The sequence below is a fragment of the Corythoichthys intestinalis genome, chromosome 5, assembly GCF_030265065.1.
Source record: "Corythoichthys intestinalis isolate RoL2023-P3 chromosome 5, ASM3026506v1, whole genome shotgun sequence".
Classification (NCBI taxonomy): Eukaryota; Metazoa; Chordata; class Actinopteri; order Syngnathiformes; family Syngnathidae; genus Corythoichthys; species Corythoichthys intestinalis.
In genome coordinates, this window is record NC_080399.1 from 10,772,783 (window position 1) to 10,791,297 (window position 18,515).

The 18,515-nt window shown below is 38.1% G+C and overlaps 2 protein-coding genes across 5 annotated transcripts in view; one reads left to right on the top strand and one right to left on the bottom strand.

The window, feature by feature from the left end:
• Window positions 1-10,150, top strand: part of fkbp16 (FKBP prolyl isomerase 16) — a 168,858-nt gene extending 158,708 nt beyond the window's left edge. For all 3 annotated transcript variants that reach the window (XM_057836243.1, XM_057836240.1, XM_057836241.1), the window contains one exon: window positions 54-10,150. In XM_057836243.1, the coding sequence (XP_057692226.1) occupies window positions 54-140 (87 nt within the window). In that variant the 3' untranslated portion in view covers window positions 141-10,150. The remainder of the gene's footprint in view (window positions 1-53) is intronic.
• rasef2 (RAS and EF-hand domain containing 2) overlaps window positions 1,223-18,515 on the bottom strand; it is a 39,693-nt gene continuing 22,400 nt past the window's right edge. The window contains exons 5-18 of one of the 2 annotated variants that reach the window (XM_057836238.1): window positions 16,763-16,840; window positions 16,567-16,682; window positions 16,406-16,474; window positions 10,969-11,041; window positions 10,815-10,879; window positions 9,248-9,422; window positions 9,076-9,177; window positions 6,807-6,951; window positions 6,653-6,734; window positions 4,561-4,675; window positions 4,371-4,484; window positions 4,219-4,295; window positions 1,617-1,741; window positions 1,223-1,578 (exon numbers count right to left, since the gene is read on the bottom strand). In XM_057836238.1, coding sequence (XP_057692221.1) covers window positions 1,639-1,741; window positions 4,219-4,295; window positions 4,371-4,484; window positions 4,561-4,675; window positions 6,653-6,734; window positions 6,807-6,951; window positions 9,076-9,177; window positions 9,248-9,422; window positions 10,815-10,879; window positions 10,969-11,041; window positions 16,406-16,474; window positions 16,567-16,682; window positions 16,763-16,840 — 1,314 coding nt within the window. In that variant the 3' untranslated portion in view covers window positions 1,223-1,578; window positions 1,617-1,638. Of the gene's footprint in view, window positions 1,742-4,218; window positions 4,296-4,370; window positions 4,485-4,560; window positions 4,676-6,652; window positions 6,735-6,806; window positions 6,952-9,075; window positions 9,178-9,247; window positions 9,423-10,814; window positions 10,880-10,968; window positions 11,042-16,405; window positions 16,475-16,566; window positions 16,683-16,762; window positions 16,841-18,515 lie in introns of both variants that reach the window. The other variant, XM_057836237.1, reaches the window with a different exon arrangement.

Sequence of the window (18,515 nt, forward strand, 5' to 3'; positions counted from 1 at the left end):
CGTCTAATCAACGGCTTCACTTTGTTGTGGAAGCTCATTTCATTGTATTTCAGGCCATCTCCTGGAAGTTGATACTCGGAGCTTTGGTGGTGGCGCTGGGCAGCTTAGTGACATCAGTCATTCTCACCGCAAGGAACTGAGCATGTCATTTTTCCCTTATTTGAGCAACTGAGTAGTGTGCTAACTCCATTTTTTTGTCCTTTTAAGCCAGGGGTCCCCAAACTACGGCCTGCACATTTGGTCCGGCCCCCTGAACAATTTTTTTTTTTTTTTTTTTTTACTTGTGTTATTTATTTCCTGGCTTTTTCTGTGAAGAACCCAGAGAGGGTTATTTGGTTATTATATATTTAATTAATAATTATTATAGTATTATTTTTATTGTATTTACTTTTGTTCCGTGAAGAATCCAGAAAGGGTTATTTGATTGTAGCTTTCTGAAAAACAATACATTTTTACATTTAGGCACTCCTGCAATCGTCACACTTTTTCTGTTACAAACTGACCCCGGCCCCTCATCAGAGAAGGGAAAAGTTATGTGGCCCTCACAGTATAAAGTTTGGGGACCCCTGTTTTAAGCACAGAAAAGAATAGAGAAAATGTCCTAAATCAAGGTTGTTGTTTTTTTCCAAATTTTTATGTTAAGGGTGATGTTTTCTTACAAAGAATAAGTGCAACATTGGGTCAAATCCAACTTCCAAGATGGCTGTACCCATCACACCCAAAAAAACCTTTTTAAACAGTCTCATGTAAAATGACAAGTAACAGCTTACACCATTCTAGTTCAAAGTGGCACATTTACATTCTGTACAGGCAAGGTTGCACCCGGAAAACTTGCAAAGCCTGGTGATTAAGAAGCCCATCTGCGGTCCACCATGTTTTGACTTATGTTTCATGAGCAATTTATTAATGCTAGTCTTAATGAAGATATTCTTGAAATACAATTTTAATAAAATATAAACGAAAAGACATACAATTTGGTGCACTGGTAGAGCTGAGTTCATATATCAACCAATAGATGTCACCATTGCGCTTTCAAATGTATCAGCAGATGTGGTTGAAATGTGTTTTCTTTATATATATTTATACTTTTTTTTTTTTTTTTATAGTATTGTTATAGGCTGGTGGGGGGCGGACCCTGATAAAGAACCAGACAATGGAAAATTTATACAGTAAATAAAGCTTATTACATGAAAAATGAAGAAAAGCAAAATTCTGACACTAATTAATCTTCCCAGATTTTATTTGCAAAAATGTTGACACTTTTGTAATAAAAAAGGGGAAAAAAGTGCTTTGATCAGTGTGTTTATACTATTATATAAAAAAGTGTGCAGTGAGGTTTATTAAAATAGCTCCAAAATACTATCTTTACCCTTCATGTTTAAGAAAATGTAAAGGTGCAGTTTCTATCTTACAAAAAAAAAAAGTTTGCACCCTTACTATACCAGTAGGACCAATAAATACAAAAATAGTGATATCAAATTACATATAGGATACTGGTATTTTTAGAAGACAGTGCTTTTATCCAGGCAATGGAGAGAAAATATTAGGAGCATGTGTGTTAAAAAAATCCTTCATTGCAAAAAATTATGACTATGTATATATATCGAAAATAGAGGAAAAAATTATCGTGCCATCCAACTACAGTCGGCAGCATGTGCCAAAAGTCTTCTTTGCACTGTCGGCAGCCAGTTCCACCGGAGATGTTTTAGGCTTCACCACTTTCACGTTCTTCTTCACTTCCCTTTTAACAGGCGACAAACAAGAACGGAGTCAGTCAAATATACAAATTTGAATTAAAACTAGTGTTGCACCACTAATATGGTAGTATCGGAAGGGGGCCCGATACGGCATCGGCCAGTACTAAGAAATAACGCGCAGATCCTATGCAATATGTATTCTTCCAGATTTCGTTTCTAGCCGCCAGTCACCCTACCCAGAATGGCCGCCAGTGACAAATGCAACTTTAACCCGCCAAATTGCCAAATGTATCAAATTTGATAAAATTAGAATTTCATGATTTAGAGACTGTTAGAATTTTTATTTTCTCAAAAAAAAAAAAAGAAGGAAAAAAAAAAAACATGGACGCAAGCAATGTTCCCTCTGATTTCATGTGTGAGCAGACACACAAGCTCCCTAAGCCCACTGAGGACCACTGTGAGCAACATCAGTTGTGTACACTGTGGCCACACACCAGTGTCACACCTGTTCAAAACTGTGGATCATGCAATTTATACGGCTTATTAAAAGAATGAAATTACAGCAGCAATTTTCATTAGTTTCCTTTTATTATAATTGATTTAACCCACTTAAGGACAAAAGGGGCAAAGGACAAAAATCTCATTGTTCATGAGATATGCACTATGTTACTATATGTGAAAGTTCTGCTTTAACCATAGGAAAACTCATGCTTTGGCCTGGGGGAGTTAATAAAACAACGAACAACCACAATGCGAGTGCAGAGATCCCTCGTTTTTCACAGTTAATGGGGACCAGAACCCACCGCGATAAATGAAAAACCATGATCCCGCTCCCCAAAAAACCATGTTTTTGTTTAATGTATTTATTCTAGTGCTGCAACAATTAATCGATTAGAAAAAAATATTCGAATTAAATTTTGTTGCTTCGAGTAGTCGTTTAATTAAAGACATTGTGATGGTTTATTTTGAAAGTGTTTGCATTTAGTTTTATTGATTAGGGTGGATACGCTGCTCTCTGGTCTGCCTCTTTTCACATGGCTGAATCCAACTGCTCCCTGTTATGACCAACGTAAGCTAAGTTTTTGTTTGAGCTAATGTTTTTTTAATACATTCAGAATTTATAGTTTAGTTTATAGGTTTATAGGTTTATACGCGGTCCCAGGCTTCAACTGGGACCGTGTGCTTTGGTCAGATGAGACCAAGATTGAGCTTTTTGGCAACAAACACTAAGTGGGTCTGGCGTGCCACGAAAGATGCGCATGCTGAAAAGCACCTCATACCCACTGTGAAGTATGGGGGTGGGTCAGTGATGCTGTGGGGCTGTTTGGCTTCCAAAGGCCCTGGGAACCTTGTTAGGGTGCATGGCATCATGAATGCTTTGAAATACCAGGACATTTTAAATCAAAATCTGTTGCCCTCTGCCCGAAAGTTGAAGATGGGTCGTCACAGGGTCTTTCAGCAAAACAATGACCCTAAACATATGGCCAAATCTACACAGAAATGGTTCACCAGACACAAAATCAAGCTCATCCCATGGCCATCTCAGTCCCCAGACCTTGTTTTGTTGGCAAAAGTATGTTGTACAAAGTATTAACACCAGGGATGCTAATAATTGTGACACACATTATTTGATGTCAAATATTTTTTCTTTGTGTGGGATTTTTTTCCCCACTGAATAAATGCACTTGTATTGAAGGTTGGATTTTTCTCTTTTTTTTCCATTAAGGTCCCATATTATTTGAAGATTAAAAAAAATAATTAGAAGCTAAAAAAACACATCTTTTTCAGGGGTGCCAATAATTATGGAGGGCACTGAATGTACAGTATGTTGAATGTATATATCAGTTTTGTGTCTTATCTTTCCATTTCAACAATAATTTACAGAAAAATATGGCATATTTTAAAGATGGTTTGAAGTGCGATTAAGTACGATTAATTAATTATTAAGCAGTGATTAACTCGATTAAAAAATGTAATCATTTGACAGCCCTAGTCTTAACAGGGAGCAGCTGGATTTAGCCATGTTAAACGAGTTATATTATTTATTGTTGCCACTAGAGGGCAGTGTATCCACCCAAATCAATAAAACTAAATGCAAACGCTTTCAACACAAACCATTACAATTCCACCCTAATTCGCGAATACTCGAAGCAGCAAAATTTGATTTGAAGGTTTTTTCAAATCTCATTACTTGAGAATCAATTAATCATTGCACCACTAGTGGGCTTGACGTCAAATTGACAAGTCTTTGATATCGTTTTAAGTCTCAAGTTTTAAGGGAGTTCACACATTTATTGTCACCAAAATCAGATAAACACAAAGATTGTTAAGCAGTGTCCGACTAAGCCAAGATAGCTATTATTTTACATTGAAGTATGCAGTAATTTAATACTAAAAGAAAAATAGTTTGTAAAACAAAAAAAAAAAAACCTGGCCGATACAACATAGCCGGTAAGCGGAATCGGTATCAGGGGCCCCAAAAAATTATATCTAACACTGAAAAGCACCAAATGAAACCAACCTGGCCAGATGAAGCACCGCTTCCACCACGTTGGTTCCTTCTTTGGCGCTGGTTTCGCAGAACAACGCGCCGTACGCCTGCAAAAGTAGAGCAAACACGCTTGTTACCTAAATGAAAAACAACAAATTAACAAAAAAAAAAGGCTGACTAACCGTAGCCAACTTTTCTCCGTGCGAAGTGCTAACACAGCGCTTAGCGGGCGTGTGTTCTCTCTTATCTACCTTGTTGCCAATAATGCAAACGGGGATTTTTTCATCTGCGGAATCCTGATTGAAGAACAAACAACTTGTGGTTTTGTTGTCATTAAGCTGTGGGTAATTGGATAGGAGTCGTGGAAAGTACCCGAATCTGATCTAGCCAGTCTCTAATGCTGAGGAAACTTGGTTCTGACGTCACGTCGTATAAGAGCAGGACCCCTTCAGCTTTTCGGAAATAAGACCTAGCAATACTCCGGAACCTGCAAAAATAACAAACCTATTGTGATGCATGTATCATCTTTTTATTATTATATATTATTATTTATTATTAGGGCTGTCAAACGATTAAAAATTTTAATCGAGTTAATCACAGCTTAAAAATTAATTAATCGTAATTAATCACAATTCAATCTATCTCTAAAATATGCCATATTTTTCTGTAAATTATTGTTGGAATGAAAGACATATACATTCAACATACTGTACATAAGTACTGTATTTGTTTATTATTACAATAAATCCACAAGACGGCATTAACATTAGTGCTGCAACGATTAATCGATTAACTTGAGTATTCGATTAGAAAAAAATATTCGAATTAAATTTTGCTGCATCGAGTATTCGTTTATTTAAAGTGACGTTGTAATGGTTTATCTTGAAAGTGTTTGCATTTAGTTTTATTGATTTGGGTGGATACACTGCCTTCTAGTCCCCCTCAATTCACATGGCTGAATCCAGGTGCTCCCTGCCAAGACCAACATAGGCTAAATTTTGTTTAAGCTACTGGTTTTTTTTGCATTTGCATTTTTATGCGTTTGTAATTTAGTTTATAGGTATATATAGCCTATTTTTGTGGGAATATGTGTCTGAACCATTTGTTAAGAGCATTGTAAAAAAGTTAGCATTAGCAAGTTAGCACCAATTTTTCTTTTGTTGTACATAGATCATTTATTTTTTATACCGTTTGAGGCTCAGCTCAGGTAATTAAATTTTTCATGTTCCTTATCCAACTACTCGATTATTCGAACTAATGGTTTATCGATTAATCGACTACTAAAATAATCGATAGCTGCAGCCCTAATTAACATTAACATTCTTTCTGTGAAAGGGATCCACGGATAGAAAGACTTGTAATACTTAAAAGATAAAGGTGAGTACAAGTAATACAAATACAGAGTACAAGTTATAGTAATTTTGATAGTTTGTACATTGTGACTAAATATTGCCATCTAGTGTATTTGTTAACCTAAACTTAATCTTTGAATAGAGTATTATTTTTCATAGCTATTTTGATTGGGAATGTCAGATCTCTGCATTGAGCGCTTTTCTTTTTGTGAACATTATTTTATTTTTGAGAGATAGGAATATTATTTTTGTTGTGCTTTCACTAAATGATACTGTTGCGACTTAAAAGTTCTTAACTGGCCAAATGCATGATGGGAATTTAAGCAACCATAAGTCACAGTAGTTGTCGCAAATGGTATATCATCTCTGCGTTGAGTACAATACATGGTGTTAAAAAAAAAAAATCTCCAATTAATCTTCCCCATGTCGCTTGTCACAATAGTTATAACAGTTGTGGAAGAGATGCTAACGCTTATTCCGTTAAATGGCGCGGCTCCGATAAATGCCTGGGTTACCAATTCGCCCTTCTTGGTAATTGGCGGTGCTACGGACCGGGGATTCATGCTGGCTCATTGTCATCAGTTGGCTCGGTTCGTCCGATTTCCTCCTGAGGAAGACGGTGGCGTACATATAAACACCGAGAGGCGTTGGATGGCTTTTGTGGGTACTTTTACTAACAAAAGCATGTGGGGGACGCAGCCCTTGAGCCTGCGCTAACTGCACATTTTCTGTACTCTCTCGCTCGACCACTTTCTTCCTCACTGTTCAATCTGACAATGCCGGTCACATTGAGAATAACAGCGGCCCCCTTGACGGGTGCCGGTAACACCTGCGTCCACTCCACTTGCTTGTCTCTGCCCTTGGCTCTCAATATACTTCAAACCACGCCATTGTAGTCTGTTCGCGGCAATGCTTGAGTGGGTCGTTCCGGCCATGCGTTAATTGCGTTAAATATTTTAACGTGATTAATTTAAAAAAGTAATCACCGCCCATTAACGCGTTAATTTTGACAGCCCTATTTTTTGGGGGGGGCTGCCATTGACAGCAATAGACGTCTAATCCATTTGAACTGCCGATGGCAGTCACCCAGTTATTACAAAAGATTGCGGCACCTTTCTTGTCCAGCTGTGTCCCATATCCGCAGGTTGGTCATTTGTCCATCTACGATCATTTTTTTCATCTGGAAATCGACACCTGCAAAAGTAAGCTCATGTCTTTAAAGTTCAAGACTTTGTAGCAACAACAGTTTGTTGTTAATTTCCATACCTAGTGTGGTCTGTATGTCGTCTCTAAACTGGTTGAATGCCAGTCGATGCAGGAAGCTGGACTTGCCCGCTCCGGAGTCTCCGGCCAAGACAAGACTGTAGATTGGCGCGGTGTCATCCATGTCGCACACATCCTCGCCCCCATTCTTCGCAAAACATAAGATTAGACAAATCAAAAGGTGTACGTGTGGTGAAATCGCCAGAATTTATGAAGAAAACCTCCATTCTGCATTGATCACAACTGGGGCTGGGCAATTGACACATTTTAAATCTGATTAACAGCTCAGATAAGGAATTAAGAGTAGTATTTAGCACACACAAAGTCAATAGAAATGTGTGTTTTAGTAGGGCTGGGCAATGAGTACACATTATAATTGCGAGTAATTGCTAATTGTTTTTTTTCTTTTTTGTTCACCATACTGTAACCAGAGAGATTTAAATAATGCATTCAAATACAGTGGTACCTCTACGTACGAAGTTAATTGGTTCCAATACCTTGTTTGTAAGTCGAAATGGTCGTATGTCGAGCAGGATTTCCCCATAAGAATACATAATAATTCCATTAATTCGTTCCACAGCCCAAAAACCTACACTAAATAAGTTAAAAATGCCAGGTTGTTTGCATGTTACATGTTTTAGATCCCCCTGGTGGAGAGTTGCAATTTGTTGTTTTTATGCTCAGGCATATTTTGGCCACCCAAAGAAAGCTAAGACCTATGTTCTCATGGGAAAAAAAAACAAGCCAACGCGTTGATGAAGAGAAAGTTTTGGTCTGATTAATTCGGGACGGGCATCATTATGGTTCCATTCTTCTAGTAACACTAGCTCAGTGCTTGTTTTTTTTTTTTTTAACAAAATCCTTAATAAATACTGCTGTTACTATTGCAAAAAGCAATTACAAGAGCAAAACAAATACATTATGTATTTTACATAGTGTACCTGAACGCCCCGTGGGGCTGACGGCAGAGTGAGAGAGTGCAGTTGACTTTCTCTTTTCACGTCCTGTTGTTGCTATCAGTTGGCGACGCGTGTTTTGTTGCAATAGTTCTGAATTAAATGATTAAAAACCTGACAAAGCCGGTGATGTCTTTGGCGATGATACTAGAATAATAATTGTCACCTTAACGTATAAAGACTGGAGAACAGAGGTCGTCGGATTATTGTCAAGCAGTTCATAGACGTGCACCCTACGCTCATATTTTTCCATCATTCAAACTTCATTTCAATGGTAAACCAAACTTTTTTTTCTTTTATCATCACCTGCTTTAATATTCTTGGAACCCATGTTGATTTCTCTTGCAAGAAAATTCGCCGTGCGTCAGTCTTGCGGGAAAACAATGAAATTGCGACGCTGTCATCAATCGTCGTATTTCGAACATTTCGTCGGATGTAGAAACGGATGCCGTGTCAAATTTTACGTCGGATGCCGAAAATATCGTGTGTCGGAGCGATCGTATGTCGAGGTACATATATATACACACATACATACTAGGCCTGCAGCTATCGAATATATTAGTAATCGAGTAATCGACTGAAAATTGTATCGATTAATCGGATTTTTTTTTTTTTTTTAGGTAAAGAGCAATTATAAAAATATACATGAGAAAAAAAGACATTTCATGTAATATTGAACCATTTTCAGTCAATCAATGTCTTTATTTTCGATGTACATTGTTGAAAACAGCCAACAATTGCATCTCAGATGTGACTAGAAAAAAACATATCTTACCTAAAAATTTAATTATGCTTGGTAACACACATCACTTGAAAGCTACGTGTTTTTCCCACATGTTTCAATTGAATTTACATTTGTGTCAAGCTATTCTTAAATTCTAGTTAAGTTTTAAGTTAGTCTAAACTGTAAGTACTGATAGGATTTTGAGTTTTTGCAGTGTAAAAAGTGCAATAAATGTATGATACCTGCTGTATTGGAGCACATTAGGGACCAGTGCTACTTGGTGTTTTATTCAGGAATGACTACTGAGCTAAAACTAAAAAATTTTTTTGTTTGTTTGATTGAAAAAACAAACATCTGGAGAAAATAAATCATTGCATTAAAACTTCAAGTACACTTTTTTTGTCCAGTCCCAGCTACAATTGTAAATAAGCCATTCTCAATTGAAATGGATTGACTATTTCTAGTCAATGGTAGCCAATGAGTTAAATAGCATCATGTCAAATGTTATTTTCCTGTCTAGACTGCAGGTCTTATATTAATAGAATTCCATGCAAATTACTTGTCATTTCTACGCAAGTACAGGTGTGACTACCTCATTATTAAAAGCAGGCAACAGCTTTCGAAAGGCAGATGCGTTGGAGCTTGCAAAACTCTGACAGAGAGACAGCCCCGCCTCAGATTTGGCGTCCAAAAACTACAAGGCACAAGAAATTTGAATTATTCTTTGCGGGCTTTTTGTGATCTTTACAAGCGCGACCCCTGACCTCATGGTCCGAGTAGCTGATGTGGACGGTCTCCGTGGAGTCTCGGCCATCGTCAGTTTCCATGTCAAAGTCGCTGGCCGAGCTGTCTAACGGCAGAGAGACGCCGCTGTCCAGGTACTTTTCGGCCCACGAGGACACCTCAGACATGGTCGATTTCTCTGATTCTATGCTCAAACTTGTACAAAAAAAAAAAAAAAAATTGCAATTACTCATGTATAGTTTGTCATTTATCTCTTCGGTACTTTTCAGTTCAGTATCACATAATGTGTTAAATTGGGGACAGTGGACATCTATTTAAAAGTTAACATTAGCTTAACACATTCACTGCCAGCCCAGGTCACAGAGTATGTATTGTGACGGTTAGTAAAAGAGGGAACTTGATTTTGAAAACACCTCTTGACGGCAACAGAGGTCCAATCCATTTCAACTGGGAGGGGCTTAAAACTTCTGTCAAAATAGACGTCCAGTATTAAGAGGAAAAAAAAAAAAAAAAAAAAAGCTAAATAAAACACTTAGGCAATGTGACCCATAGGCGGAGTTTGACTTTTGGGGTAAAGGGGGCATAACATGTTGATGACCCCGAAACGCAGTGTCAGCAATAAAATTAACTTAAAAGAATATTTATAATAATAAGTTGAAAATGAGTGTTTTTTGTTTGCCATCATTCTTAATGGGAATTCTAAATCAGGCTGCTTAGGCAATACTTTCCGCCAAGATCATCATCCATTGAATATGGTACGCCCGCCGGTGTCGTGCCAATAAAGTTACCCCAGTCAAAAATTCTATCACCTGGGCGGAGCCATATGGAGGTAGATTTGTGTCTTTAATTTTCAATCACAAAAAGTTGCTTCAATCAAAATATATATTTTAAACCAAAAAAAGTCGCTTCAATCCAAAAAAAAAAAAAAAATGTATTTAATTGCAAAAATACCTTTGAAACTTAAAAAAAAAAAAAAAAATGCAAGTGAAAGCTATTTTTCTTTGTTTTTGTTTTTTTTTTTTTTTTTTGATTGAAGTCAAGGTTTTTTTTGGATTGAAGCAACTTTCTTGGTTGAAGTAATGTTTTGTGTTTGTGCCACATTTTGGCAAGGACATTTTTGTCTTTATTTATTCAATCAAAAAACAAGTTGCTTCAAAAAAATATATATTTTCAAAAAGAAAAATCACTTCAACCAAAAAAAAAGAAAATAATCATGGAAAAAGTTTTTGAATGCGGAAAAAATATTTGAGATTGAAAAATTTTTCAATTAGAAGACTTAATTTTTCCAATGAAAAAGTTTTCTTTGAATGAATCAACCCTTTTTGTGTTTGGGGCATATTATGGGTAGGACATTTGTGTCTAAATCATTTAATCCCAAAAAAGTTGCCTCAAATAAAAACAAAATATATATATATACTTTCAATTAAAAAAAATAATTTGAAAAATAGAATTGCCCTCCCCATTGTTTTCATTTTTAAGTTTTATTGCTTTACAACTTTTATTTATATAGGAAAATCAATTACATGGAATGACACTTTTCGGCCACCGGGGGGCCGAATCCGAAATCAGCTTCTGATGTGACCTCACCTCTTTTGAGTACTCTGCCTTATGGGCTTCTTCCTTTGAGCTGGGACTTCATCGTTCAATGGGAGCTGCGGTCATGGGACGGGGAACTTCTTGTCATTATTTGCTTCAAAAAAAGCTTTTTTTTTTTTTTTTTTTAAAGTGAAACGGAACTTGCCTTGCGTTTCGTTTCTGTTTCCAAGGTGGCGCGCAAGATTTCGTTGCTGTCATAAAGTTCCTTGTTCCTCTCCCTGCAAGGAAATACAGATGATTATTTTCAGGATAGTTGACTTTTTGGAACACAATTTTTTATGTTCCTACTCTGACAACATTGTAAATTAACCACAAACTTCAATGATGAGAAAAACTAATGAGAACATCTACTCCAACCCCCCGTCCTCCTAAAAACTCAATTTCAACTTTAAAGTGACTATTTTTTTGGTAATTAAAACAAAAAAACAAACAACTCGCACCGGTGTCCACCTCATTTTGGGTCATGTGGGCAAAAGTTTGAATTCATTATTTTCCAATGACGAGAAAACATGACTCAACTATGATCAGAGGTGGGAGGCATTACATTTACTCAGTTATTTACCCGATAAACTTTGTGCGAAAAATGCTTTTTACTTGACAAGAAACTCTACTCATACTCCGTTACTTTGGATTAAACTAGAATCATTACATTTGTCCTCTTTATTATTGACCATTTTTGCCAGAGATGCCAACAGTAGCACAACAATTTTCACCAATGAGATGTTGCAACAACCTGATGACTCCATTATACCGTTCAGATATAACTTTTTTCTCCACTAGAGGGCACTCATGCACTTTAGTCAGGTAATGACTCAAGTGTTCTGGTCTAAATCAGATGATTTCGGACAGTGTCACTTTTTTGGCATAATACGTTCATGTAATAGGCTCAGCAACTCTGCAGGGACCCCCAACCCCAACGGGGACAGGGTACCAGTCCATGGCGCATTTACAACCGGGCCGCAGAGAAATAATAAACAATTTGTTAATTACTGCAATCTGTCACGTGCCCCTTGACTAAACCGAGATTTATGTACGTTGCCCTCTAGTGGTTGGCCACCATTACTGTGGTGTTTGCACACCTATAGCAGCCCAGCATCACTCAATGTAAACTAACGTTAGCCGCTATTGGCTGTGTGCTGCGGGCGGCAACATCTGGTAGGGTTGGGAATCTTTTGAATTTGAACGGTTCCGGTTCCAAACGATTAAGATTGTTTTAATAGGGTAAAAAGAATTGCATAATTTATATTAATTTCTTAACTTCTCGATTATTTTTTTTAATTATATGAACCTTCAATTAACTTGATTGTGAATTTGTCACTGAGCTATTTTTAACTCGCATGTAAATATCAGTGTTTGAACTTGAATATGATGAATTTTCTTTTCACAGGAGTGCACTTTCACAAAGATTTTTATTTTTTTGAAAGCTCGCGGAGTAAACATTTAAACATTCTTTTGCCTATGTTTTAGAGTGTGTTATGCTGCAGGCATTTATTGTGTTGCACCATTTGTTTTAGGTGATATTTCTACTTTTTTTTTTTCTTTTTTTAAACCTGTCCTGTTCAGCTGTTTGACACTGAGAATGGAAGTCTAAGTGCCCGGTTGGTCTAAATAGTTTTAATCTTTCACATTGAGAGTATGACTTACTCCCATTGTGATCATTCAACATAACTTGTTTATGATGACACCGGGACCCACGCAGGCAGCCCATCCCTCCTCCCGCAGCCCAGCAAAGGAGCCATTGTGACCCCCCATGGGATCCACCCGCACTCTCATCAACTGGCCCTCATGGAAGGGTAGAGGGGACGCACCTCCAATTCCACGCCCGCCCCTATCCTAGTCCGCCCACCCGGCACACGAGCCACAGCCGCAGCCCCCCAACAGGCACAGCACGCCGCGGGACCCCCAGTGCACGCCCACCAAGCCCAGGGCAGAGCAGGGTCCCCGCCGGAGCAAGCGACATCCAGCTGATACACCGGCGTCCAGCAGGCGACGGAAGACCCAGAGAAGAAAGGGGAAGGCGGAAGCAAGAGAACGCCGAGGAGCCGCCGCGAGATCGGAGCCCCGACCTCCCCCCAGTCCCGCGGCTGGCAGCGCAGGCAGAGGGGAGGCCACGCCATAGAGGAAAAAATGTGGGACCCACCTACCACTCTATTACTGTGGCTGCCAGGTTCCCAGCTGGCAGCCATTTACCAGCACCGTGATGGGATTGTGTGGGTAGGGTAGTGTAATGTATGCAGTAAAATAGGAGAGCTCTGCTTGGGGCAGTGGGACCGCTGCATGGAATTTCTACCCAGCCGCCCGTCCCATCACTCCTTTGTCGGAGGTATCCAGTGGAGTATGATGTGTGTGGTGCGTTAAAAAAGGTGCAGGAATGGCGGGGCCTGCCGTGAGGAGGTAACCGTGAGCAATAACCCCCCCCGCCCCCAACAGGTCCCATCCATCCCACAACCTTAGTGTGTGATGCATTAAAATCAGGGGAGCCGGGCTTGGACTGTATGGCCCCGTCCCAACACTCCCCGGAGAAATGAATGAGTATGTAGGTGCCAGGGTGAAAGATGTTTACAGTGCAAAGTGAGGATTGCGTGACTACTTTTAGGGATCATTTCTATAGCTCTTAGATGGCATTTCTAAAAGTTATTTAAGAGGTGACATCTTGCAGATGTCAGGCGGGGAGTGTTTTGTTTGCCTGGTACACCAGACTCACCGCTGTTCCAGCTATTGAGTCTGGCCACCATTCACGCGGATACAATTTCCAGGGGGGAGCAAGCCTCAGCAAACAGACAGCGGAGTGGACCAATCAGCGACAGGCAGACGTGACGTTAGTAAGATGACGAGGGACTTGCGCGCGGAAGTAAACATACGAAGAGAGCGGAGTTTATTCAACATGGCTAGCGCGAGACAGACTTGTCAATGACTCGTGTCGATGTGTTTTTGGTCATTTAAAACGGATTTTACCGTTGATTGGAACATATTCTCGGCTCTCCCGTTCACCATCTGTGTTGGAGACTACTTTCGACGCGCAAGAGTGACGTTGCTCGTTAAGAATACGTCACGCAAATAAACGAATCGGATTTGTCGATTGATTTTGTACCTGCTCGAAAGGCCGTTAATGGGATGGTTCCCAGACTATTTCTCTCAGTGTTTGAAAAATACAGGGAGAATAGTCTGGCAGAGCCAGGCAAGTGTTTTGTCCCTTGATCTTAAGTTGATTACTTTTTAAGTTTGATTTTTTTCTAAACTGATATATTGTTCATCTGTCACAAGATGTCACTTTTGTAACTCAGGACTGTACAGTTTTTCTTTGGTTTTGCTATGTGCGCTTCACTTCCCCTAGTGGTGACTTACTGGAAGCAGCAGGCAAAAAGAACATTAGTTGGAAAAGAATCCTTGAGGTGTACAGTGCTACACACCTCCTCTGCACTACATATCGTTGGGAACCCTTGATAAAACAAAATCTAAGTTTTCACATTTTAACAGAGGGTCTGATATCATTTTGGTGTGTTTATTCTGTTGTCATTTATGTGAAGCAAAGCAACATGTTTTTGTGCTAAGCTAAATTAGCCACTTCATGTAAATTGACAAAGATGAAAAACAAATGGGACAAAGAAGAATGAAGAGGTGATGATGTGAGAGACAAGGCAGATCAACTCTCAACAGTAACAGTGGATACCGTATTTCTTAATCATCATCATCATCCTTATCTAACGAGTATGATGACAGGATAGTTTTTCGGGGTTAATGGGGACCAAAACCCGCAGTGTTAAGTGAAAAACCGCAAAGCAGCGCCCGCCCCCCAACAAAAAAAAATGTGTGTGTGTTCAATGTATTTATTCAAATTTAGCATTGGAATATACTTATATGTTCCGGTACACTAGGGCAGTCCGAAACGACAAATTTTCTCCTGATTAGTCAGCCGACTAGTATTACGATTAGTCGACAAATCTAATATATTTTTTTTTTTACTAATTTAGCAATGACATTTTTGTTGACGCTTATTAATTCACAAAAACATTTTGGAACACTTAATTTTTTTATTCAAGTAAAAATAATGATGTAAATAATAATTAATCACAAATAAACAATGAGTTTAAATGCTGATAGCATTTACTAGTGCAAAAGAACGGAAAGTAAACAGATTCAGAACACTGACTTTGCCTTTCCAACATTATTCAAAACAATTCTTAATTAAAAAAAAAAAAAAAAATTCTAGCATGATTATTATAGTATACTACTATATATAATAGTATAATAATTATAATAATTATTCATTGCCAATCATATTTGTCATAAAGAGTGTCATTTGAAAGCTATTCTTGGTGTAGAATCTGTATTCTGTAGTATTTACTCTACATATTATAATATTAATTCTGAGGTATGTGGGATTAACTCCAGAAATCGATATTTATAAGACGAAAATGACCTGCTTTTATTTTGAAATGTTCACCGGAGGTACGTTCGCTAAACCGCTAACCGAAAGCTTCACACTCCGTAAAAAAGCATTTTTCCGCATTGCTTGTAGTGTCACTAATAGATTTAATTTTTTTTTTCGTTCGCAAATGCTGTTAACCAGCTGTTGAGTGTTATTGCATGACTGATTGGAAATGTACTGCATTGTTTCACCACACGGTGTGCTGTCGTGTATTTTATGTTCGGTGTGAAGAAGAAGAAAGTTAAAAGCGGCGTGAGCGGCCTGTTCTCAACTTCTCCCTCGCTCATTGCACTTTGGCTCTCATGGAGAGCACGTTCGCTCATGTGTTCGAAATAAACGATAGCCGACATACAAAGCAGCAAGTATGTTGTAAAACTAGCGAGCTTAGTGGCGTGAAAAACGCGAGGTAGCTAAGTGAAGCTAACGAACAGCTAAGTGGAGCTAAACGGCGCTAAATGAAGCTAGGCGACTGATACTCAGTCCGTCGTCGTGGAACAGTCCATTGTAGTACCTGTGTGTGGGGGAGGGATAATATAAATGCAGCATTCAAATCGCTTTCTTTTTTGTTTTGTTATTTGTTTGTTTGGTATGCTGACATAATTATACATGACGAATAGTTGAGGGTGCTGCTGGCTCCGGTGGCACAACACCTTGCTCGTTGGGGCAAGCTCAGCTGGTTGGGGGCCCCCTACTGGTTGGTGGCCTAAGGCGATCGGCTACTTCACCTGAATAATAGATCCGCCTATGTCAGCAGCAAACGAATGCGCCAGTCGAGGGCATGCGCACACAGCTTTTGGCCTGTAAGAGTGATCTTGCTTGTTTTCTTTCTTTCTTTAACATTTCCAGTCATTCGGGAAATAAACCCATGACGGTTGAGTCGAGGAATCTTCTTGTTAGTTAATTAGTTAACACTGAAATTCCTTCCCTATGATGCAAGACTTCTTGCTAGAAAAATCATGAATGCATAATCTATTCGATTAACTGATATGGGACAGAAATTTTGCCAGTACTTAAAATATAAAAAGGGCATACAATACATGAAAAAAATACAGTATGCGTATAGCTGACGTGCGGCTGAACATTTGTGATGAAATTCCTGTTCAGTTATTTTCTCATTTCATTTTTCATTTCAATAAAAGAAACAAAATCTTACTGCAAAATCTCAATATGACTGGCGGAAGTCTCATACTCTATCACCATCTTCTTTAACTGGTTTGTTTCTCTAAGAAAACATAAGAGACATGAATGAAGATAGCTCAGAGAATTAAAAAATGAAGCCGTTTTGGTCATTCCGGCTAGCTGGTGAATGCTTACCGTTCATGCTGCGCACGTTCGTCGGCGTACATGTTCTTCAGCTTGTCCAGCTCCGAGTGCAGGACGCTGATGCTGGTCTGAGCCTCCCGCAAGGAGGAGCGCAGGAACTCGTTTTCCTGTGCAAGCATCGTGCCGAAACGACGATGAGAAATCTGTGCAGCCAACACTTCATGAAACTTCCTCCGACTGAACCAACCTGCGACAGTTCGCCGATGCGTTTGGTTACTTTAAGTTCCTCCTCCTTGAAACGCCCAACCTGTGATTCCTCTTGGCTCTACAGAAAACGAAAGAAAAAAATGGACACACCTCATAATTTACCTAGATTTTTTTTTTTTTTTGCGTGCACGTACGGCAAGGACTACATTGCTGACAAATTGCTTCTATAATTAGAATAAAATATAACAGGACTGCTTTAACGAACTCATTTGCTGCCGTTGATGGCGATGCAATGATACAAATAACATTCTAAAGTTGATAAATATTGATTAAAGAATGAATAACACTTTTTGAAATCCTATTTTGCTTTTTAACAGGATGAAAAATAAAAAGTTTTTTTTTTTTAACTTAATGTTTTTCCATTCAATTAAAAATTATAAAAACACACACACACACGAGTTAAATTCCCTTGATTTTAGTGTAAATCTACTACAATTTATTGAAATTATCTGCCAGTGGTTCAAGTAAATCTTAATTTGATTTCTTGAAATAAAAAAAATAGCTCACTGAAAGTAAGATTAACAGATTTATTTTAAGCAATAAATTCATATACGGTACCTAAAAAAAAAAAAAAGCTTGTTTGTCAGAAACGTTCTTAATTTAAGAATAGATATTGTCCAAAAACATTTGAAAGCAATTTTTTCTAGATTTACATGAAAAATGACCAACTTTTAGATTAATGGGCTTCATAAGAACCAATAGTAATGTTTATTTAAGTGGAATAATCTGACAAGATGGAGAAAATTATTTAACTAGATTTAATACAAATAATCTGAGTAAGACTTTATAAATTCGTAATGTATATTTACGGTTTTTCTATTTTTCATTCATCAAACATTCATCAAAAAAAAAAAAAAAAAAGTTTAAAAATGTAAAAAACATGAGTACATTTACAATTAACTCATCTCCTGACGTTGACAATGATATACATCAAATTTATTTAAACTGGGAAGACTGGCTGTAAATGCTCACGTTTCGGTGCCATTGACGGCGCTAGACGTCCAATCTATTTCCACGGGGAAGGCTGACAGCGATCCTTCCTTTCAAAATATATTTGACGTTTCGCACCATCAATGGCACTTATAATTGATTTCTGTGCAGCTTTCGTTCCTAAAAAATTCCATTAAATGAAAGGAACGATTAACCCTTGAGGCTAATTTAGAAGCAGACAAACTGGTCAAATGCCTGTCGCCTACAGTCATGTCAGGTAATAGTCAGTCTTTTCTCACCACATACCTAAAATGCCAAGCCCAAATGTAAATATTGTGTGCAAAAAAAAAAAAATGGTTGTAAAACAAAATCATTATTTGTTGCGGACATTTTTGGAATGCTCATGTTTCCGAACCATTTAGAGTCATCAGAGGTGGTTACTAACACGTTAAGGGTACCTTTCTGAGAAAAATGAACTTCTAAAAGTAATTGTACAACACCATACAGTCCCTGACAAGTCTTGTCGCTTATCGAGTTTGTGGAAACAATTGCTAATAACCCGACTTTTAATTATTCAATTGGTTTCAGAAATGGCTCAGATGAAAGCTAAGACCCTCCCAAATGATGTTGAATGTACAAAAATATATTTGTTTCACTGAAAAAAGATTGATCATTTAATGAATGAATAAAAGTCAAATTTTGGAAAGACAAAAGTTTTGTCGCCTACAGAAAGTAGTGTGAAAAATCGAACAAAAAATGTACTTCAAATACAAAAATATGTTACATAACATAAGCGAATTAAG